The 23,947-nt window shown below is 35.6% G+C and overlaps 1 protein-coding gene across 10 annotated transcripts in view; it reads right to left on the bottom strand.

Moving 5' to 3' along the window:
• Positions 1 to 1,894: 1,894 nt before the first annotated feature.
• SSBP2 (single stranded DNA binding protein 2) overlaps positions 1,895 to 23,947 on the bottom strand; it is a 299,130-nt gene continuing 277,077 nt past the window's right edge. For 4 of the 10 annotated variants that reach the window (XM_033409061.2, XM_033409062.2, XM_033409059.2 and 1 more), the window contains 6 exons: positions 21,116 to 21,186; positions 18,333 to 18,411; positions 15,977 to 16,005; positions 10,086 to 10,184; positions 7,749 to 7,862; positions 1,895 to 2,495 (listed from right to left, as the gene is read on the bottom strand). In XM_033409061.2, coding sequence (XP_033264952.1) covers positions 2,466 to 2,495; positions 7,749 to 7,862; positions 10,086 to 10,184; positions 15,977 to 16,005; positions 18,333 to 18,411; positions 21,116 to 21,186 — 422 coding nt within the window. In that variant the 3' untranslated portion in view covers positions 1,895 to 2,465. The remainder of the gene's footprint in view (positions 2,496 to 7,748; positions 7,863 to 10,085; positions 10,185 to 15,976; positions 16,006 to 18,332; positions 18,412 to 21,115; positions 21,187 to 23,947) is intronic. The other 6 variants (XM_004281646.4, XM_004281643.4, XM_004281647.2 and 3 more) reach the window with 2 other exon arrangements.

Here is a 23,947-nt window from a genome sequence, read left to right as displayed (position 1 = left end):
AACAAAATTAATATATAGATATACTATCCTCCATTCGGTGCATGAGAAAATTATTTGATATTGGAATTAAATATCTTTATTTTCTGGTTTTCTTGAATACAACTTCTTCAAATTTTCAATGATTTCAGGAATTTAAAAAACTAGCTATTTTTAATCTGGGTTCCAAGAGAAAGAGAAATACGCTGAATTGATTGCTATACCTTGGAAAACGTCGATTTTACTATTTTGACCAAATAGACTAGAAATAATGGGACCCTATTGCCTTCATATTCCAATATTACTTCCAAAATAAGAGCAAGTAAAATCATGCTCAGGATTCTTTGACTATAAGAAACAATACCTTCTTAGAAGGCAAATGAAAGAAATTCAAGATCAGTAACAATAGAGAAAAGAGTCAACAAAAGGTTTCAAAATTCTAGCATTATAAGATTAAGCTTAATAATCACAAGACTCTCACTGTTCACACAGCTGTCATAAAAAGTGAAAGTTAAAATTATTCTTGGTAAATTCATGTGTCTGTACAAAGTGTCATCTTCAGGTTACCTTGGCTTGAGTTAAAGACCTTGTCATTTGAATTTTTCATGAAAGCCTCTCTGTGGCTTGAAAGCTTGAAGTTGTTCTCCAGTGTGCAGTCCTAGCCTCTGGCACACTGTGTGATTAATGGCAACTAGTTTGATTAGTTTAAATCTGGAACATAAATTTTAATTCAGCTTCCTTTTCCCCTCTTAACAGTTCTGCTTGACATCCCTGTCATGCACAGGCAAAAATCTTTATTTTCAGAAGGAATAAATCCTTATGGATTTGAGAGAAATAAGTCATCTGGGATGAGGAACTAGTAAATATATTGCCAAATTTTCACTTTAGGTACCATACGCCTAAAGAAATATGGATGCCCCTTACCTGAGATTAAACAATGCTTTTCAAAGTCTCTGGAGTCTGGATATATAGTTGCTGATCAATGGTTATTTTTATCACAGTTTTCAAAGAAAGGATCACCAACTTAGCTTTAGAATGTAAAATCAGTCTTCAGACTTTTCTATTATGACTTTGATGTTTGTATGCCTGATTCAACACAGAAAACCCAAAAGATCTGGAAAGGGCCATAGAGCAATGTGCTTTCATAAGGGAAGTGTTTTGTTTAAATTTTTCTAATGTTTTATGAACAATTATATGAAGCAGATGTAGCCTACTGAAGTCAATGGCTAGATGAAATATAGTTATATCAATAATTTCGCTCTACTGTAAGTCCTATATCCTGGGAACAGAGCAGGTGCTCTGCTGGCCGCAAGAAGGGACAGTCAGTTTTGCTGCTACTAAGATACCTGGGTAGAGAAGCAGCACTCCAGAGCCCCTGGTGTGTGATTAAAAACTCCCTCCCCCTTGTGCTGAAAGTCTCAATCATTTGAATCTATCTCCTTTGCAGTGTCTATGTGGAGATATTCACAAGTCTGAATAAAAATGAGGTACATTTCACGTTAGTATGTTATTAAAAATTTAGCTCTAGCATTCCTGGTGACAAGTGACATATTCAAGCAAATAGCTGTGTCACCACTTCTGGGCTTTATCATATTAAAGAGGAAATATGTTGCTAAAAATATGATGACCCCTGTCACTTTATTGCTATGGTCTAAGCAATCACGGCTAATTAATGATTTTCTGTATCGTCTAAGACAAATCAAGAATTCCATCTAGAGCAGTTATTGCAGAAATATACTGTGTTAGGCCCCAGTTAAGCTTTTGTTGATTTGAAGTAACACTTTTCCTACATAAAAAGTACAAAAATACTCACTGAAGGTTACTGAGAAGTTGTTTGATTTGACATAAAGATGAAGACACACTTCTTTTCTGAGACAGTACACTTTGTGATTCACAGGATAACTTGCATCACACGCAATTTAATGAAAGCTCTCAAATAAGCGATTTTATTCCTATCCATGATTGCAGACATTTACAAAACCATAACATCTGAGTTCACCTTAAAAAATAACTTATATAAAGCAGTGATATACACAGCACAAAATAGATCAGGGAGGGGCAGGAGCAACTTTTAATAATTAAAATGTAAACGTGAAAAAAAGGATGGAATAAAAGTCCCTACTTATTTCTACTTAAGATGTCATGTGATAGTATTTTACAATGTCCTGTGGGTCAATGTATGTATGTGCCTGTGTCCATATAACATACACACATACAATACATTCTCTTTCCCACACATATACATACACAGATAATCATTTGCAGTTCCGTTGAGGGCAATTCTAATATGCCGCTCTGTACAGTTGTTCGAATCACGTTTGGACCCGCTTTCTTCACAAAATAGGGGAGAGAGCAGGAAATAAAAAGGTTGGTTTGGTGTGACTGAGATTCCTTTGTTTAACTGTACACTGTGATGAATAATTTTCTTCCGTAGTAGTTCTGTGAAGGGCTGACTCACTGTGGTTTCCATGAGGAGACTTGGTAATGGATCACACACTCATTGTCATGCTAGGGGAGTACTAGAAGGAGAGAAGAATCCATATTTTAACAACAATTCTTCTACAGGCCACTAACATTCTCCTTGGTAAACAATAGTAACTGTGAATTTTAATGTCTTTTATGCACAAGCTTTAAATACAGCATAAAAATAAGAAAGCATAAAAAGAGTAAAATTATATAGAATTGACTGTCCTGAACTGTTAAATATTTCCTCTGGAAAGCAAGCAGTCTCATTCTCTCTCTGAGCTTAGGGGTTTGATAAGTACCTAGTCCCTCAGCTTTCTCCTTCTAGCCAGATTCATGTTTCATAGGCCCTTGGAACAATTTGGGTAAATCTAGTCCAAGGTTGATTCATAATAAATACGTGTGAGGGATAGGATAGTCTTTGTTAGCTGTGTAAACTTGGGAGGTTACTAACCGCTCTGTGCTTGTTTCCTCACTTGTAAAATCAGCTTAATGATAGTATCGATCTTAAACGGGTTTTGGGAGGACTGACTATAAAACCCTTAAAACTATGTATTTATTGAATACACGGAAAGTGCTCAGTAAATGCTGGAGTAATAGTATAACTCCCAGCTGGCCATAAGAAATCCTTATTAAAGCATTTAGAAAATACTTAAGAGTCTGATTTATACTTTAGCATATAAACTTCCTCCTTGAAGCTGTGACTCCTAGCTCAATCCACAAGCATTTCTGGGTGGGAGTAGGGGCATTCTTCTTACATGTTACTTGTCAGTTTGAGGCTGACCATTGGTAAAAGGCGAGACTTTCAGAAATTTGGAAAAGTGGTCTTAACAGATGACAAACAGCAATTATTTTGATAATGATGCCAATCTACCCTCATATGCTTGAGGAATAGACTGTGACAGAAAAGTTCTAGAGCAGCTCTGCCCAACAGAACTTACTTCAACGATGGACACGTTCCACAACCTGTGGTGTCCAGTATGAAAGCCACTAGCCACATGTGGCAACTTGAGCCCACGAAGTGTGGCCAGTGCCACCGAGGAACTAAAATTTTTTTTTTTTGGTACGCTGGCCTCTCACTGTTGTGGCCTCTCCCGTTGCGGAGCACAGGCTCCAGACGCGCAGGCTCAGCGGCCATGGCTCACGGGCCCAGCCGCTCCGCGGCATGTGGGATCTTCCTGGACCGGGGCACGAACCCGTGTCCCCTGCATCGGCAGGCGGACTCTCAACCACTGCGCCACCAGGGAAGCCCAGGAATTAAAATTTTAATGTTATTTAACTTTAACTTATTTAAATATCTCCACGTAGCTGGTGGCCACCATCTTGGACAGCACATTATAGATCCCCTGTGACGGGAAGGAAGAGCGTCTATTTCCAAGTGGTAACGGTTTCCATATTTAATATGACCTCGTGAATATTTTAAATGCTTTATGAGAACCTGTGAGGACCAGGGCAAAAGGGAATTCCTTTTAATGTGCTAATAATGATTGCGCCTCATGGAAAGAGGCAGATAAAGTGAGAGGGTTTGGTCCCAGGCTGCAGGGGCTTAACCAGGAACAGTGATGGTCCTGGGAAGGGGAGCATGAACCTTCTAAAAAAGGAACAGACAGAACAGAAAGAAGTGAATTCCAAATGAGCGGAGGTCGTGCAGGAACCAGAAACAAAGTATAAGGTGTGTACTAGATAGGGATGGATTTGTTAATATGGTGAAAGCAGGATTTCCCAGGGAAGAGTGCAGGGTGACAGTGGCTCAGCTGGCAGAAGTCTGGACTGGAGGTCATTAGAGTTTGATCTAGTGCTCAAACCAAAAAGCCCACATTGATCCTGAGTAAAAGCAGATGACTAAGCCTGAAAACGGGTCACTGGACCTTAGGGGGAGGATTGTTAATCCTTTAAACACAGGTCAAATCAAGGAAAAATCTACTTGTTAATCCCTTAATAGACTCAAATTTCCTCAGTATAGGAAAGCTAATTTATATATGTTACTGACCTTCCACATTGGATTACAGTGAGTAGGGTGATATAAAGGGGAGACCGCCAGAGAAGCGAAAGGGGATTCAGTTTGATAGAAAAACTCCCTCTTTATGCTTGATAGTGGCAATGAAAAAGCAAAGCTAAACAAAACCCAAAACCCCCAAACAATCATTGAGAAGGATCAGTGAAGTGGAGCCCACCCCGTCCCTGAGCTGGGAGGGGATCTACCCCCATCTCATCAGGAGATACCATGCAAATCTCCACTACAAATAATGACAGCACACTGCCATGACCTATCCACAACCTTTGACAAAATAATCATATTTTGGCATTTGACTTTCAGGGGCAAGACTAAACAAGGAGATAAATGGATACTAAGGTTTTATTAAAAGTAGAAAACATAAGAATATGGCAAAATGGGCATAGGAAATTTAATCTATGCTTTCTATGGCTACTGCTTATTTACAGTAAGGATCGGTGAGCCAATCAGTACTGCCCAGTAGAACCTTCTGTGATGATGGATATGTTCTATTCTGTGCTGTTATGTACAGCGCCCACACATGGCTGCTGAGCTCTTAAAACGTAGCTAGTGTAACTTAGGAACTGAAAATGTAACTGTATTTAATTTTAAATAGCGCAGCTAGATCATTAATCATTATTTTTTCTATATATATATAATTTTTGGCGGTATGCGGGCCTCTCACTGTTGTGGCCTCTCCCGTTGTGGAGCACAGGCTCCGGACGCGCAGGCTCAGCGGCCATGGCTCACGGGCCCAGCCGCTCCGCGGCATGTGGGATCTTCCCGGACCAGGGCACGAACCCGCGTCCCCTGCATCGGCAGGCAGACTCTCAACCACTGCACCACCAGGGAAGCCCATCAATCATTATTTTAAAGACAAAGCTTTTAATGGGTATATTGTGCCAATCTAAAAACAGTGAAAGACTTTAAAGCTTTTTTAAAGTCTCCTTTTTTAAAAAGGACTTCAAAGGATATGTTGGAAAAAAATTTTCTGGATAAGTCATAATTAATTCTAGAGACCATCTCATTTAATGCACATCCTGAATAATCAGATTTTAAAAATCCCTGAATCCTTTTTTCACAAGGATTATTCCAGTTCATTCAAATGCAATGTAACATTAGGGAATATAGTTAAGAATATATTATAGCCTTCATTCTAATTATACACCATTAAAAGTATGCGTATATAGAGACAAGTATATATGCACATTCTCTGCTACCAAGCATGGTTATTGGTTGCTCCCATTTCTTAACATTGGCAATTGTTAGGATTTTTAACCTGTGTTATTTCAAATATCTTAAGCAAATCTTACAGTAAAATGAGAATTTGTTACAGATTCATTGGGAAGTTAAGAGAGTTAGGCTTATTCAGGGAGGAAACTGAGTGGAAAATAGGGTACAACATGAAAGTCAGGGCCAGATTCAGTCAGAAAGGATGGAAGCACCATCTCCAAGCAATACAGCTCAAAAATTAGCAAGCATCTAATGAAATTTAAATTTTGAATAGTACAAGTAACTGTAAAATGATGCCCTAAGTGTATTTGGTACAGTAAAACAGATTTTGTGTGTGACTGTCTTTATAAGCGATGGGCTATTTGCACTGCTAAGGCTGTAAACTGCTCGTCTGCTGCTGCCTTTATTGAAACTGCTTCAACTAAGTAAGACTGAGGGAAATTGCAAACTTTCTAGGGAAACTCACAGAATGTGCCAGCAAAAAGGAATTTTGCTATTGATTACTATTCAAGCAGAAGTGGCTTACAGTTTTCTAGAAGTAGGAGAGCAAGTGTTAAATGGGGTATCGTATTTAGAGACATAAAATATTCATGGTGTATTGTCCTGAGACCACACTGCAGTGTTTCTGTTGTACTGCTGCATCAATATGCCATGACATATTCTAGTGTTTGTGTCAGAATGCTGTGATATCAGGTTGCCCTGATATCACAGCATTCAAAACTATTCTGAGTCTGGTTCTCCTCGATCAAATGATAAAATGGCCTTACAGTGCTGTTGACTGCATCAGTGTTTGGTTATGCATGTAAAACATGAACTAGAGAATTTATTATACCCAGTTCATGTACCATGGACTCCATCAGAAATATCCATTAAATCTTCGAACAATGTGCATACATTTCTGTTCACACACTTCAAGAACACTTCAGATCTTACATTTCTCTTCATACACTTCAAGAACACTTCAGATCTTACATTTCTATTTCTAAGCATCTATATAATATTTTTTCTTAATGAGAGATAATACTACAGGTACCTGAGCTGAACTAAAGTGAAATAAATCTAGTGTGTATGTGACTATGTAAAAAAAAAAATTGGGGCATATGTGATTTCTTTACAAGAGAAGAAAATGAAAAAAGGCAGTAAGGGTAATAGGAAATGATCTACCACCTTGTTTCTAATTTCTATTTGACACCATGATTTTAATAGCATGTTTGCTCAGTATGGTGCAAATATTCTGCTAAATTAATTCAAGAAATAAGACTAACTGCTTTCTTTACTTGAGAGGCACGAAGCACTATTCCTTGAATTAAGCCTTTTTGTATTATGTTTTTAAAGCCAAACATTTCATAGAGTTTGAACACTAGGGGGCATCTTTGTTTCTTGAAATAAAGGCTTTTTTTGGATCCCCCCCCAAAAGAGTCTGAATGTTGAAACATTTTTTGATTCCTATTTTCTTGTGTAAAGTGTGTTGGCACTGCAAGGTTTCTGCCTTTGGATTGGACATTTCTGTTTCTATATTGATTACATTAAGTAGTATGTGTAAGGTGACTGGGATAGTGTCTGTACATGATAATCAGTCAATAGACGTTTGCTGTCTGCCCAGGCCTCTTATGTGGTTAAACTTCAAGATAAAGACCGACAAACCCTCAAAAGGCAGACTGTTCAAAAATCTGTGCTTTTCAGACTTACGTGCATTAAAAACCACTAGAATTCAGTTTGCATGTTTAGTTGCTGGAAATGTTTTCTTTTTAAAAATTATTTATTTTTAATTGGAGTATAATTGCTTTACAATGTTGTGTTAGTTTCTGCTGTACAGTGAAGTGAATCAGCTATATGTATACATATATCCCCTCCCTCTTGGACCTCCTGGTTTTCCTTGATGATAGTAAAGCTAACTTAGTGGAGATGCCTAGTCTATTTACTTCAAGGCCTTACTACATTTGTCAGCAATGAATCTCTTTTGTCTTCTTCCTCTCTGTTCTCTTTTCTTGATCCTTTAAAAAGGTGCAAACAAAAATGTGTGGATATGATAGAGGAAGCCACAGATAACCAGGGTGTCACTCATAGCATGTAGACCCCTCACCTGGCAGACAGAACAGCGCAGCCAGTGTGGACCCACTTCCAAGGCTGCACTACCCTCCAGGCGGTGGTGCAGGTTCTCAACCATCATCCAAGTATTTCTCTTTTGGGGACTTTGCTAGTGGGGACAGGAGAGAGGGAGGGGGGAGACAGGAGGGAGCTTCTGTTTTCTGCTAACTCTGCACAGCAGTCTGGCGTTTTACCTGCTTCTTGGCTTTAAGGGTAGCGAGGCTGGGTCAGGAGTCAGGGGTGGGGGAAGCCCTACTCCAGTGGCTCTATATGCTACGCACATATTCCCAGAGGGATCTGCTATCCAGCATGTGCATAATCCACTTGGGGTTAAAGGATGAGGCTGGTGTTTATTCTGCACAAAGTAGTTTTTTAAGTCCTGTTCTATCTGATTCTCTGATCCCTGTGAAGAGCTTTCTGATGCCAACTCTGAAGCAGCTCCCCTCTCTGGCAAACAAGGCGGCAGTCGCCCACAACAAATCTGGGAAGGAAGGGGGAGAGTTCCTGTCGTCGCTGCCCCTAAAGTTAAAGTCACGTGGAACCTTTTTAAAGAAGTTTTCTTTTCCAATACAAAATTAATACTTTCCTTGGTGCTCTTAAAACACCTGGTTTATATCTATTGTAGCACTTATTAATCTGACATATGGTTTAATTAGTTGGATAAACATGTTCTTCCCATCAGATTGCATTCTTTGAGGTTAGGGATGTATTATGTTTGTTTCAGAATATTTTGTCCTTAACCTAGTGCTTTGCATAGTGCAGGCTCAATACATGTTGAATTGAACTGAATTAATTATCACATACCTCACTGAATTATACCATTACTGGAAGAATTAGCATAAAATGAAATTAATGTCTCTAATTAGATAAAGTGAACATTAATTAATTAAAATTAACTAATTTGTCCATAGTCTTGAAGCAAACTAGTGAAAGAAACGGGCTCTAAGAAATCCCATAATCCTAAGCGTTATGAAAAACTATATAGTTCCTCACATTTTTCTATTTCCTCATCATTGACAGGCTAATCTTTTGATTTCTTTAAATATGAGTTTTTATGTATACCTTCTTGGTTCTCACTAATCATAAATATCCTGCAAATAAAACAGATAAACTAAAGATCATAATATTATTTCTAGTTTTAACAGAAATTAAAGTCTAAAAACAAGGGAAGTCTTGTCCCATGCCGAGGTGCTAGGTCAACACCAAGAAATAAAGGAAACCACAGAACACTCAATCTTGGGTTCCATTTTGGGAAGCAGCCATTCTGTGCAAAAGTAGGTATGTTATTAGCCACCGCTTCAGATTCTGATGGCATCAACTCTGGTAAAGGTCTGGGCAAAATGAAGGTAATTTTCTCTTCTGATTCTGTTTATAGTTTGGTAGATCCTCCATTACTTTAATGATGGCGGTACATGTATTGGAGGCACTAATTCTATGAACATGAAACTAGTTTGGGTTCTGAACTCCTTTATTCCAGTTCAGGAGTTCTTAGCAGAGAAGGTGCATCAGCATCACTGACGAAGCTTTTTCACATGGGAGGATGCCTGGCCCCACTCCTGGAAAATTCTGATTTGCTGGGTCCAGGGAGGGTTCTGGGAAATTGTATTTTTAAAAATTCTATAGATGCTTCTTATGTGAAATATTAGTTAATAAATTATTGTATAATGCCATAAGTCCTTGAGAAAAGATACCATGTTGTCCTTTTGGTCTTTCCAGTGCCTAGCACATTGCTTTGGCCTGTAGACAGTGCTCAGTGACTGTTAAATGAAGGAATAAATTTTATCGCTTCTCCATTTGCTCCTATCTACTTCTATGGAGACATGAAATGATATTGCCTTTGCTTAACACTATAGTCACACAGAAAACGACGTGGATATCCAGTTCAGGTTAAGTGTAAATAACTCGTTAACATACAAGACAGGAAAGTCTAGTGCATAATGTAAAGACATCTTAGAGACAATTTTCAGAGCTTTCAGGACAGCACTGAGAATAAACCTGGTTTTGCAGTGATCAAAGACATTTTAGTAACGTGAAAAATTTATAAAAGCGATCACATATGCAACCTGTTTCTAGTACGTTCTTTTATGGTGGATGTTTTCTAACGTAAAATTAGTATTAAAGTTTTTGTCTTTGTAACTATGTACATAGAATCGGAGTAGAAAGTTTATTTTTTAATACTTTCAAAGAAATTCCACTTAGTTTTCTAACCTTTAAAAGATCAACCTATTGAACTCTAGATAAACAGTCGTAATAATGGCTTTATGCATTTATTCTAAAGAAGAGCTTCAGAAATAAAGTCTGGATATAGTAACGTAGTCAAGGGAATACTTACACTCTCACTCTGAAAAGGATTTAAGAAATTTCCCCCCATTTCGCCATCATCCCTAGGAGTGCCCGGCTGATTACTCAGGCTCATATTATTGGGAGAATTCTGTAAACAAGATTTAGAAAACAAAGCATTTTGAAGATTTTAATTTCCCTTTTACATGGTACTGTTTCAAACATGGAATCTATACCATCATCTCTAAGGACAAAGCAGACTTATAATTCCAATCTCAGACTTCTACCATGGATTCTGTTCATTCTTTGCACCTTGACAAGTACTAATCCTTTCCCAAATGAAAATTAAAAAACAGAAAACCCAAAATAATTCACTGTAACTCTTTGTCTTAGTCTCAGAATCATTTATTCCATTTCCCACTCTCAGTTCATAGAGTTCCTAGACTTCTGGAGAGTTTAAGAAACATTCCCAGGAGGGGCATGATAAAGTGTGCATTCTACCCACTGATCAGGTGGGATGGAACAATAACTCCCCTGGGTGATTTTACTAATCAAACTCGAAAGGTCACTGTTTTGATAAATATTTCCCTTTAATTCTACATGTGGTTTACATAGTAACACGACTTTAACCATTAGTTTTATATGAACCATAAGGAAAAAAGGAAAATGGTTAACGATAGTTAAGAACAAGAGAAATAAATACCTCAGGACTTGAGAATTCAGTATGTACTTGTACAGGAAAAGGAGGCTCAGAGGTGGAGTGATTTAGAACCCTTTCCTATCATTTGTTTGAGCAGATTTATTTGAAACTTTTAAGATAAAATGGCTGATATTAGCAATCTAATCAAACACAAAGTTAACAGTATACTGCTTTATATTCTATTTAAGTTCGCTAGTCTTGTTTTTGCTGTGCGACTTTAGCCACGTGAGGTCATCTGATACTCCACGTCGATAGGGAATACAGAATGGCAGCGGCATATAAAGCATGCTCACACAGGATTGCAACTGTGACTAAGGGATTCTTGTAAAAATAAACTTCAAGGTTAAAAACTTTTACTTGTTATTTCAAACGTAAGCCAGGTTTTAGAGTTTTTTCCTGAGCTGTTGCCATTTTATATTTTGTTTTTGAATAAGTTTTTAGATTTTTTTACACAAAATTGCTCTGAGGATTTTGACTTAACTAAACCAGGTTAGGCAATAAAAACGAAAATGTCATGAATGGGTTATCCCCAGAAGAATATGTGCTTTTTAAAAATATGGTTAAACTGTAAAGCAGAGACAGGTAGATGAGCTGGTAGAAATAGAGCTTGTATCTTGTCCTGCTGTGCACCCCACAGGGAGGATCTGAGAACAGGGATCCTCTGAAGTCCGTAGGAGCTCCATTTGCCAGTGAACCCCAAGGGCTGGGGAACCACAGCTTAATGGAATAAAGAGGATTCTATTTTTTTTTTTTTTGGAAAAATTTTTTTTCTCTGGAAATGTTAGTTTCCCAAGTAACTGGACTTTGAAATGAACATGGATAACCTGATTTCCTGAAAAAAAAAATTAAGTAAAATTGAAATGCAATTAACTAAGCTATAGGTAACTAAGCTACAACTCATGAATAAAGTTATTAATCAACTGTGTCTTGAAAGCAGGAATGATAATGCTTACTTAGCTCAAAAAAGGGCAAATGTATAAAAACACTATAAGATTTACCCAAAATCTATAAGTCTTTGGTGAAGGCAGATTTGTCATTTCATACATAATGGAGAAACTGGCAATCTTGGAATAAAAAATAATCTAACATACCTATACAGGGGTATTTGAGCATGTATTTACAAGCTGCATACTTTTACATATTCAAACAGATATATGAAACGAGCCCTGTCCATCCTTGCATAATATTCACACTCCTAGCCTTAAGTACGTGAGGTGCCCTGAGAGGAGCAGCATATCTCTGACTAAACTGGGGTGCTCCCAGACTCTGCTGCACTTTTGCCATGTATCATTGCTTTTTTAATTTTTTAAAAAAAGTTTTATTGGAGTATAGTTGATTTACAATGTTGTGTTAGTTTCAGGTGTATAGCAAAGTGTATCAGTTATACATGTACATATATCTACTCTTTTTTAGATTCTTTTCCCATATGGGCCATTATAGAGTATTGAGTAGAGTTCCCTGTGTGATACAGTAGGTCCTTATTAGTTGTCTCTTTTATATATAGTAGTGTGTATATGTCAATCCCAATCTCCCAATGTATCCCTTGCTCCTTACCACAGGTAACTATAAGTTTGTTTTCCACATCTGTAACTCTATTTTTGTTTTGTAGATAAGTTCATTTGTATCCTTTTTTTAAACTCCACATTGAAGTGATATCATTTCTTGATTTGCAATTCTGAAAGTTTGGCTACCTTCAAATTGATTCCTGACTCAAAGTGTCGATTTAAAAATATCTGAAGTTGGGCTTCCCTGGTGGCGCAGTGGTTGAGAGTCCGCCTGCCGAGGCAGGGGACATGGGTTCATGCCCCGGTCCGGGAAGATCCCACGTGCCGCGGAGCAGCTGGGCCCGTGAGCCATGGCTGCTGAGCCTGCGCGTCTGGAGCCTGTGCTCCGCAACGGGAGAGGCCACAACAGTGAGAGGCCCGCATACCGCAAAAAAAAAAAAAATAATAATCTGAAGTTTAAAAGTAACATTACAGTAATATTTAAATACATATAAAACACTTCATGGTGTTGCTGTTTTCCATGCTATCTTTTCATAGCATGGTGGCTCAGCATTAAATGTTTTTAGGGGGCAGTGGTGGTGGTGTATATGAGAACATTGAGAGGCGGATTAAAAGGACACATTCAACACACAAAACTGAGCTAGTATCAGATCTCTGAAACCTCTTCCTATCTAGCTCACTGGGTATATTTGAAAATCATGAAATGATAGAACACCTTTAAAAAATTTGAGGTAATCTCTGCAAAATGTTGTGAAAACAACAAAAGTTGCTCAATGAGGAGTCTTAAGGAAATTGTGCTGTCCATGGTCCCTGGGTGACATGATGAAGATATAGCTAAAGATATACTCAGTATTGGTCTCTGAGGGACAGCTAAGACAATGGTTCCAAGCACCAACCCAGAGCAGGTTATGATGGTGGGTGGCAATGAACTGTGTGTATGCTGCATTTAACTGTAGCTATGTTTGTGTGCAGTGTCTCCAGTAGATTTCATCAACAAGGCAAGAATATGATGCACAAAAAGGGCGTAGGTTGGTCAAACAACTTCTTAAAATGGAGTAAGAAATTTAAAAAATGTAATACTGATGCTTGACAAAATACAGGTTTAACTGGAGAATTAGGAAGATGCAGCTAGAGACCCAAGAGCAAGTTTGAACACAATTGCTAAGCAGAGGTGGTTAAGATCATCTTCTGATTCACAAACAAGAATGACTAGAAAAAGAATAGGATGAAAAGGAATGAGCCCAGGAAATAAGAGAAAAGGGAGAAGAGAGCTTCTTGAGATGGCCGGACATGTGGTGGAAAAGGAAGAGGTGGGGAAAACGAAGTTAGTGACAACTTGCATAGCTTGGAGTAAAAGGCTGAAAAATTCAGCTGTGAGTCGAAAGACGTAGGGAAAAAATAATTGGGAGGGGGGTTTATAATACGTTTGATACTGCTGATTAGAGATAAAGTGACAGACAAGTGGAGATGGGACAGACAATAGTGGTACCATCACCCAGACAGCCTGGTTAGAGCCTGGAGCCAAGGAATGAGGAGTGGGGGCAGGGCAGAAATGAGATGCCTAGGAGCCCATTTGAAGGTGGATGCAACCAGTCATTTCCAGTACATTGTTAAGTGGCAAGTTTATTACTTGGGCATAATTCTTTTTTATTTATTTATCTTTATTTTTACTTATTTATTTTGGCTGCCACGCGCGGCATGCAGGAGGATCTTATTTCCCTGACTAGGGATCGAACCCATACCCCTTGCAGTAGAAGCGCAGAGTCTTAACCACTGGACCGCCGGGGAATTCCCTTGGGCATAATTCTTATGTCAGTTGAAGTGTACTTGAACTTTCCTTTGTAAACTTTTTCCCTATTGTATTTGTTTGGTCTCCTTAGTTATACTGAGCTTCTTGAGGGCAGAGACCATATCTTGTTTGTCTTTGGAATTGCATAGCCCAGAATAATGCCTTGGCACATTAATGTTTACTGAATGAAGGAATTCCTGCCGAAGTACAAACCATTTGAGGGCAAAGATTATGTTTGTATTTAAAGAAGTCTTTTGTATTTCCCCATAGTGCACAAGGCAATACTCAATACATAAAAGTACACAATGGGTGGTCAATTAATGCTTAAAGAATAAACAGTAATCACTAGGCAAGAGAATGTTAGCAGCAGCAGGCACAGTGTGGTGGAAAAACTTGCTTCTGGGTATAGGAATGGGAAAATAAGCATAGAAGGAATAGCAATGGATCTGATATGAGGGCAGATTAGAAGATGGTATTATGGCCCTTAAAAATTTTTTAAGTGCTTTATAAATTACAAAGTACGTTCCCGTATAGAATTTCATTTACATCTATGTAGTGTACAAGGTTATGTCAGTGGAAACTTTACGAAGACGGCCTTAAGCAATCTGGATGTTCCCGCCTTTGTGTAATGAAGAATTATCTTTAGACATTAGAATATGTTTCTCAAATATAACTTCAGACATTTTACTGTGACCACAAAGCGCAATTCAGCCAACATCAATTGTTAGACACCTAAGACAGCCAATACAATCACGGTCATCTGGTTTGTAAAGGTGCTTCCCAGAAAGAAGGCTCTAACGGTATTATACAATTAATCTTATTTTGAAAACAAGGTTTTTGAAGGCTTACCTAATACTATTTCTCACAGAGGTAAGATGGTGCCGTTTGTATATATCTATTTTTAGAAAAGAAAAAGATCTTCCTGATTGTTTCTAAACACAGACATCCAAAGTGCATGATGAAGTTCCTAGGCCAAGCAGCCAAGCGATGCAGATACAATGTCAGAATGCCAATTAAACGCTCTCTCTCTTTTTTTTTTAGCTTGAAGTCTTAATTTATAAGTTTCTGTAGCTCAACTTCATTTTATTTTTCTTGGCATCAGGAATTTTACTTTATTATACATGAATATACATTCAAAGTAGAATTAAAAATGAAGTCATCCTTTAATGAATTTCTGTATTTATTGATATAAAGAAGACTTCTGAGAGAGTCATTCTAGTGGTAGTTAATAATTAGTTCTTATCAGCCATTCTCAATATACATTTGACCCACAGAGAAGTATTTCAAAATTCATCATGACCTAAAAAGTATTTAGGTATTCTTCAAAAAATATACGGCATCTTACCAAAGGATTAATTTTAGAAACTCAGACGACTGACAGAGGAAAAACAGAGACATGTGCTATTGGAAGGGTCACTTTCCTACTTCTATTAATATAATTTTCCTCTAATTACTTTCTTACTCTATTCTGTGGAACTATAATAATGATTGAGGACATCAGCATTGCCTGATAAGAGTTTGGAATACAAATGAGATGTATAAATGCAATGCCCTTACAACATATAATAACCACTTTTTCAAATTTACCTCTTTTCGTGTTGCTCTAGATTTCTTTACATTTTCAAAAGATTAAAGTATGTCAGTTTGCTTTACAAATGCGTAACATCATAATGTGATTAAACTGATTATTATTTGCTTGGATATCAATTAATCATGTATATCACATCCTGTAAATGAATCCTAGCATGCTTTGAAATATTCTTAAAAGACTAATTTTACCCTTTCCCACAGATTATATGCATTAATATTTTAAACTTCTACTTAATTATATTTGGCCTTCTACTTTCAAACTCTTTAAGAACAAAAGTCATAATGTTATTCTCAAACTTAATAAGAGTTCTGTGTAGAATAAAACACAGATAAAAAACAACACAATACATAATACTCACCTTGGAAATACTGTCCATATCTCCTGAGCCTAAAACAAAATATGGAAAGAAAGCCTTTATTAGGTAATGATTCTATCTGTAAATTAAATACTCCTTTAAAATAAACTAATGTAGTAATGCAGTACACTGTATGTATTTTGCAGTGTATATCTCCTGGACTTTTGAATCTCAAAAAATTACTTTTCTCTTATACTGTGTGGTAAGTAAGTATCATCTGATGACAAATGAAAGTAAGAGTTGTACCTTTCCTTCCCAATCATCTACTTTTTTTGGTAATGCCAGAATAAAAAACTGTTGCTATCATAAATTCCTGAAAGTGAAACAGTAGACATATATATTCTACTCAATTCAAAATTTTAAAATGTGTACACTAATACACATGTGTATGTATATATTTATAGATATGTAAATAGAGAGCAAGAGAGAGAGAGAGATCTCTATTTTCTGAAATGATGCTTCTGTACATCTGATAAAGTACAAAACAGGCATTTGCAACAATACCTGACAAGATTCTGAACCATGTTTTACTATAATAACCAAAATCAAAGCATAATATTTTTAAGAAAATTTTGGCAGCAACAAATATTCATGGCAGTCCATCAAAAGTAAAAATGTCTTCAAAATGTAACACTGTGGGTTTATTTTAATTCTTAGGAGAAATGGACAATCAATACTAAGTTCTTACTTAAGAAATGGAATCATAACTTAGGTAACAAAGAAAAATAATCAGATCCTCGCCACAATTGTAGCTTTATTTTTAACTATTTAAATAATTTTCCTGGCGTAAAAATATTATAATATTTTAATAGTACAGCATTCAACAGACAGTCACAAATAAAGTAAAGGCTTATTAGCGTTAGTTTATAAATAGGCATAATGTTAAATACTAAATTTATATATGCAATTATGTATCTATAAATATATGCAACAATATTCATTATAGATGACAAGTATATGTGAAACTATTTTGCAAATTCTGTTCTAGTGAGTAATATAACTAAGAATCTTCTCATGTGACCAAATGCCATCTTTTTGTGAATGATTTTACAAATTAAAAGATTGGAAAGTAAATTATTTTGCAATAAATTAGAAAGTAAAATTCTAGAATGGTGCTATCCCCAGTAGAACTTTGTGTGATGTTGGAAATGTTTCCTTGTGCTGTCTGTTACAATAGCCATTAGCTCATGTGACTATATGCACTTGATATGTGGCAGTGCAACTGAAGAAGTGAATTTTACATTTAATTTGATTTAGAATTAAGTAGTCACACATGACTAGTAACTACCATAACTGGACAGTGCAAATTAACATTTTGAAAACGAGGCAAAACAAGCATGGATCCTTAAAAGCACAAAAGTCTATTAAAAAAAAAAGTCCATCAAAGTGTTGTAAATAATTTCTTGATTATTGAAGTTACATAGCTTTTCGAAGTATCAGAGGATGGCATTTCCTGACCTAGGGTGGGGTTGTGAAATCCGTGTATAAACTGAGTTACTCATGGCATAGTTTCTCCAACTTAAGTAAAAGATGGTTCTTTTTCAAAGAAAAAAATTATCACAAACCTCCAACCCCACTGTCAACTTTTAAAATAGTTTATGATATATGATGATGATAAACATACAAACATAAAATAAATGTCTTTTTTCCCTTGTTTTGGTTTTGCCTTTGGCCTGCCTACATATACAGTATGCTGTGTGACCAGGTCAATTTTGTACCACTTGTCTCTGTTTCTCACTGTTGTGAAACTTTTTGTTCACCTTGCAGATATTTGGCTTCATTTGGTAAGAAGACATCATTTATGAAGTATGTTTACAACCATTATTTGCACTACTTGAAATCAGCTTTATCACGAACACAGACAATGTGGGCAGTGTTCTCTCTTAAGAGAATCATTCAGATTATCCAGAATATGATTACCAATTTTACTTCTTAAAAAGAGACAAACATTAAAATGCAAAAACAAAATCAAGAAATTCTTGGAGAGGACTGAAGTTCCTCTGAGACTGTGTCTACAGACCTCTGGAGACAAAGGAACCCACTGTGAGGATACCATGGTCCTCTAGGTGCCCAAAGCAGCAGTGTCTCCTTTCATCATAAACACTCAGATTTTGATAAGTTAAAGTAAATACCTGTGAATATGAGCTAGGTTAGAACAATTCTCACATATCTGATTTTCTAAATAATCTCTAGCCATCCTAGCGAATATCCTATGGATTAAACTATCAGTTGTAGATAAAAGCCTAAGCATTTCAAAATGAGTTCCTATAAAAAGAACTTTGCAAATCATGATATTCACTATGTAGAATTAAGGTTTTGTTTTGAATTCATTTCTGAACATCAGATTTAATATCCTTACCTAAAGAGCCATTCATGTGATGTGACTCCATTCCTCCTAATCCACCCATGGGACCATCTGACCCAGGGCCCATTGGAAACTATTTAAAAAATGGAGAAAATGACTGTGATCACATTGAAAACGATTGTTCATCTCAATGTCACAATACCTATCTTTAACACTGTAAGACACTTCTATAACTTATTTTCATTTCCAAATTATGGAGATTATTTTCCTAGATTTTTTTCCAGCTTTCTAGATTCTCTAACTGGACTGCTACTTCCCTCATTCCATCTTCTCTATGTTCTAGATCTTCAGGCTAATCCTCATTCATATCCAAATTTTTCTTCACATATCCTTAACCAGAAAGCACATATATTCCAGTGCAAATGAGAAGATAAGTATTCTATGCTATTGACAAATTCTGCTATTATAAACCAGAGGTAATTCTTAAGAAGCTGCTAAAGGTATTGGCTTATTAATAAGAATAACTGAACATTATATGCCAACATTAACATTTTTCTTAGCAGACAATCTGTCTTTGTTCAAATGGACATGATAAATAATTTCATCTTGCAGGTTAAATACATTTAGCTCCTTGGGGGTAGCTGAATATAGCTAAGTCTTCTTGGCAGTCTCAACTGTGTCAGTTCAGTCACAATTAGGCATTCAATAGCAGTTAGATTTAACATTTTTTAAAGTAGTGGTATTTCATTTTCAAATGAAACCTTACATTAGAAGCCTAGTACAACACAGATGTAAAGAGATGTGCTGTGGTAGAGTTGGTGGTGGAGAGCCCATGACCTGCCCGCTTAGTCTCTCCCTCAACTCCCCGGAATACTTCTAAGGAAACTCAGACCTTAGTTTGAAGACAGGCTATCTATAATTACCTTATGTTTACAGTCAAGATAGATTACTGAAAACACTTGTTCTTAAAACTTCCCATGCCCAAATCATTTCTTCCATGTTGTATGGTGCAGAATACTAAATGTGTTGCGTGTATGTATGTGTATAGATGGGGCTGTGGTGGTCACTAATCATGTAGGCTTCGGGGGAAGATTGCCCTGAGTGGACACCCTGTATACCACCGACTCTGTGTGGAAAGAAGATAGCTTTCCTTCACCGTGCTCACACAAACCACATGCTTATACATTTTCACAGGATAATGCCAATTCTGTTGTCTAAAATTTTGTTGCTTAAAACACATGGATGGATTGTGTTTTTTAGATCTGGGCTGAGAAACTGGTGCCGGTGAGGCCAACAGCCTGTGAACCTCCTTGGTTTGGTCCTTTTATCCGGTCCCCACTGCGCTTTAAACAACACTAAGACTATAGGTATTATACTTGAAGCACAAAATACTGCAGTCCTAGCCCTCAGCAGGCATTTGCTTTGACTACCTCTGGCTGAAATGAATGACATTTGGAAGAGTGACATATTCAGCTTCTGCTTCTCTTGAATCTCTTATCTTTGTAACAAGTAAGAGAACCAGAATGGAACACACTTGGATGATATCAGTTTAGCTGTCTGCAGAAATGTCTTCAGTACCATATGCTCTTGGTTTCCTCCCTTATTCCCTCACTTTCAAATATCAAGTTTTAAGATCTGAAATTGCAGTATGAAGAGCTTTTCTACATTTGTGCTGCATTTCTGAAATGAACATTGTTCATGATCATATTCAGTGTTCTTTAAAATCTCTGTGAAAACACCTTTTAGACATTACTGACAGAAAATTCTTTTTCCTGAAAAAGAATTTATTTGATTATACAAAGGGAATACTGGTAACTGAAGGCAGTGCTGCTTAACAGAAATAATATGTAAGGTTCAAATGTGAACTATGTAAATAAAGTTAGATTTATTAGCAGCCATGTTTAAAAAGTAAAATGAAACAGGTGGTTAATTTTAATAATTTTACTTACTTATATAATCAAAATTATCAATCAAAATAGTCAGTATAAAATTTTAGTGAGCTATTTTATATATTTTTTCATATTAAGTCCTCAAAATCCAGGGTGTGTTTCATACCTGCAGCACATCTCAGTCTGGACTAGCCATATTTCAAGTACCATAACATACTGGACAATTTAAAGTTTCCCTTTGCTAGGAAGCTCAATTATAAGATTTCATCCCCAGTTTTTGGTATAGTTTTGGAAATTCTTTATATGTGTTTTGATTTTTCTTTAATTTGAGCTACCTTTTATTCATGTATATATATATATCTATGTATTAACTGTATTTTCTTATATTTTTTGTTAATATGTAGTCTTATAAATATCATTTTTCTGTACGTGTTCATGGAAAAATCATGACCTATGCTTTATTAAGTACACTCAAATTCTTTCTGTAGAACTGCTTCAGTTCTATATTTAAACTCCAGGTTTCAAAAATTTAAGAAAAACAGGCATATTCAACTTCCTAATTTAGTTTCAAGTTTATCAGGAAAAAATAAACAACCACCTGAAGAAATTAGTGATGTGTAAAATGAGGTGAACATATGATTACACATTAACTGTCACTTTCAAATAGTCAATATTAATTATTAGGTATTTGAGATAAAATAAGGCTACATATCAACATTTTATAATTAAGTTCTGTTTTACATTTCCATTATATTGATATGAAATCTCTTGTTATGTATGTTATATATTATGTTTTTTTCCAACCCAGAACACAGAATTTGATTTTTTGATATCCAGTAAGATCCTGGATAATAAAATATAAAGCTTAAACAGTATCAAGGAAAAGGAATGTACTTAGAGCTTGAGTCTTCAAATACATTCCAAAAATTTAAAAAAATGCATAGTTACATTAGGCCTGTTAGGTCCAGGAGGTACTGCATTCATTAAAGTATACATGTTGTCTCCAGAGTTGGTTGAGTCTGAAACAAAATATTACTGAATTAATATCTTTCATTATAATCTACACCCAAGTCATCACAAAGTAATAATCAAAGATGATCTGGACACTTATACATATTTATAGCTACAGCACTCGAAATAGTCATTACTAATGTTCAGAAACAAATATCTGTAAGTCATTTTCTGACCCAAAAATTATCATTCTGAGGTTGTAAATTAGGAATATCTACCTAATATATTAGGAATAATCACTTGAATAATTCAGATCAAAAGGAATATTACTTTAAAAGTCTAAAGAGTTACTGTAAATTTTTTCTTCTTTAAAAAACATGATCTCTTTTGATTAAGCAATTTATATGTATACATATAACAGAAATCTCTTAAAATTCAGATTTAGTAGCTTTTAACGTATTATTTCCTTAGGCTTCTTATAGACCAATTTAAAAAACAGTTTATTTAGCTAATAATTAATAAAAGCTGGTGGAATATCCTGGCTTAGTTCCCACAGAAAGATATTAGAACGAGACTATACAACTGGAATGAAAATTCTCTTGCTTGAAGTAAAAGCCAGCTTCCACTAGTACAACTTTTGATAAAAATCTTTTCATTCATTTTATTTTTGATTCATTATAATAAAAATAACTGTAGTGTATATCCACATAAATATATGTAACATTTTACATTTCATGTCTATTAGCTAGTCCTAATTAAGTCTCTGAGTATATATGTTTATAATGTATAGCCTAGAGTGAAAGGCTTAATATTTTATATTTAGGCACTATCAATTATAAAATGTTTTTCTATTTTTCCACAATTATATAGTTCTTAAATATAATGTTGCAGGCCTCTATTTTGAAAAAGATGTTTTTCAAATGTTTTGTACTGATTCAAGGCAGAAAATAAAACTTATTTGCTTTCTCATGGCAATAACCATAGAGTGAGAAATGGGCAATTACTTTTCCTCTTGTTTTGTGATTATTAGACGTTAATTTATTATTTTAGAGTAGGTTAGATGCCATTTATACTTGGTTTGTAAACAGTGATCCATAAACCTAAATATTATTTTTTATTTCTAGATTAATACATCATATTGTTGAGAAAGTTGAAATGCCCACCTCTGGTTGACCTGTTTGTTTATACTAAGTAAGCTCCTAATCTACTTTTGTGGCCTTAACTATTTTTACATCCTTATGTACACTATACTCCTGTCAACCCAGGCTACTTGTTCTTTCTTGCATATGATCATTCTTTTCCATCACCTTATTTTTGTTCTTTCTTCCTCTGAGCATCTTCTCTACACAGTCTCCGCTTACTGAAATTATACTCTCACTATTCAAGGCCCATTGCCAATGCTACCTCTTCCATGAAGTTTTCCCCTGATACTTAAAAGTATGTGAGTGCTCCTCTACCACTGAATTCTGCTTTGCATTATAGTTAATATTTTGTCTTATTTTTCCCTCCTGCTTCAAACTAGGTTATAATTTCTTTGAGAGGAGGAAAGGGACCATATCTTACTCATGTTGTGTACTATAAGTAATAAATATCTACTAACTTAGATTCAATTCATGGCATAAACTCTATCCCATAAAAATGTATCTTTCAGAAAAGCTGGAATTGTTTTTTAAACATAGGAAACCTTCAAATGGTTTTTCACCTTTATTAGCCTTACTAATTTTACTTACTAATTTTAGCAATTAATTTGAAAGGAAAATGGGCTGTATATTTAAAAATATGCAGAAAGAAAACTTTATTGCTTTTAAGACCAATCAAATATAATTGCATCTGAAAATGAAGAAACATTGAGTGAATAAGGTTGGTAGTTTTTAGAAAATGTCTGATTTATTTTTATATACAAAAAAACTTTACAATAGATATTCTGGCACCTATTTTTTGGAGAGTGGGGGATATTGGCTTCATATTAGAGGACTGACTGTGATAAAGGATAAGTACATAAAAGAATAGGCAGAAAAGCTAGCAAGATATACTGGTGGCAATTTCTGGCTTGAAAGGAAGAAGTGATCAGATTACTTATCACCTGAAAAGTTTAGTGTTACTCCAAAAACTTTGAGTATGTAGTGAAGTATTTATTTAATCACATGCTACCTTCATAAATTAAACCTTAACTTCACCAAAAGGATTGCAAATGTGGGCAAGATGTTCAATTCATATACTTCTATCTTCACTGAATTTTGTTTCACTTCACTGAAGATGTTCTGAGGACAGAGATCCATGAAATATTTATGATATATTCCAAAGAGTTAGTGAGGCAAAGTAAAATTTTGAATTAATCATCAAATTTATGCTTTTTCTAAATTAAAGATTCAAAACTTAAAAATATTGATTGGTATGATTAATGATATTTAATTTCAAACTTCTGTGTATCTTAGATTTCAACAAATTCGTAAGAACATACGAATTTAACAGTGCAACATAATAAAAAATTTTTTCTAATTATAAAAATTTCCCACATATTTCATTACCCAGAAGTTAAAACTGACAAAGTCTTAGTCTTTGTTATCTACTTTTTAGATTTCAGGGTAATATATTTTAGTTTTTTTGGCCACGCCATGCGGCTTCCGGGGTCTCAGTTCCCAAACCAGGGATCAAACCCATGCTCTCTACAGTGGAAGCATGGAGTCTTAACCACTGGACCATCAGGGAAGTCCCAGAGTTCAGGGTAATATATTTTAAAATAACACTGTGATCATATTGTATTAAATCATGAACATTTATTTCTCTGTGTCATTAAAATTTCTTTGATAATGATTTTAATGGCTACAT

The sequence above is a fragment of the Orcinus orca genome, chromosome 3 (assembly GCF_937001465.1).
Source record: "Orcinus orca chromosome 3, mOrcOrc1.1, whole genome shotgun sequence".
Lineage (NCBI taxonomy): Eukaryota > Metazoa > Chordata > Mammalia > Artiodactyla > Delphinidae > Orcinus > Orcinus orca.
The sequence above is the reverse complement of the archived record's forward strand: the minus strand, read 5'-3'. Positions and strand labels throughout refer to the sequence as shown.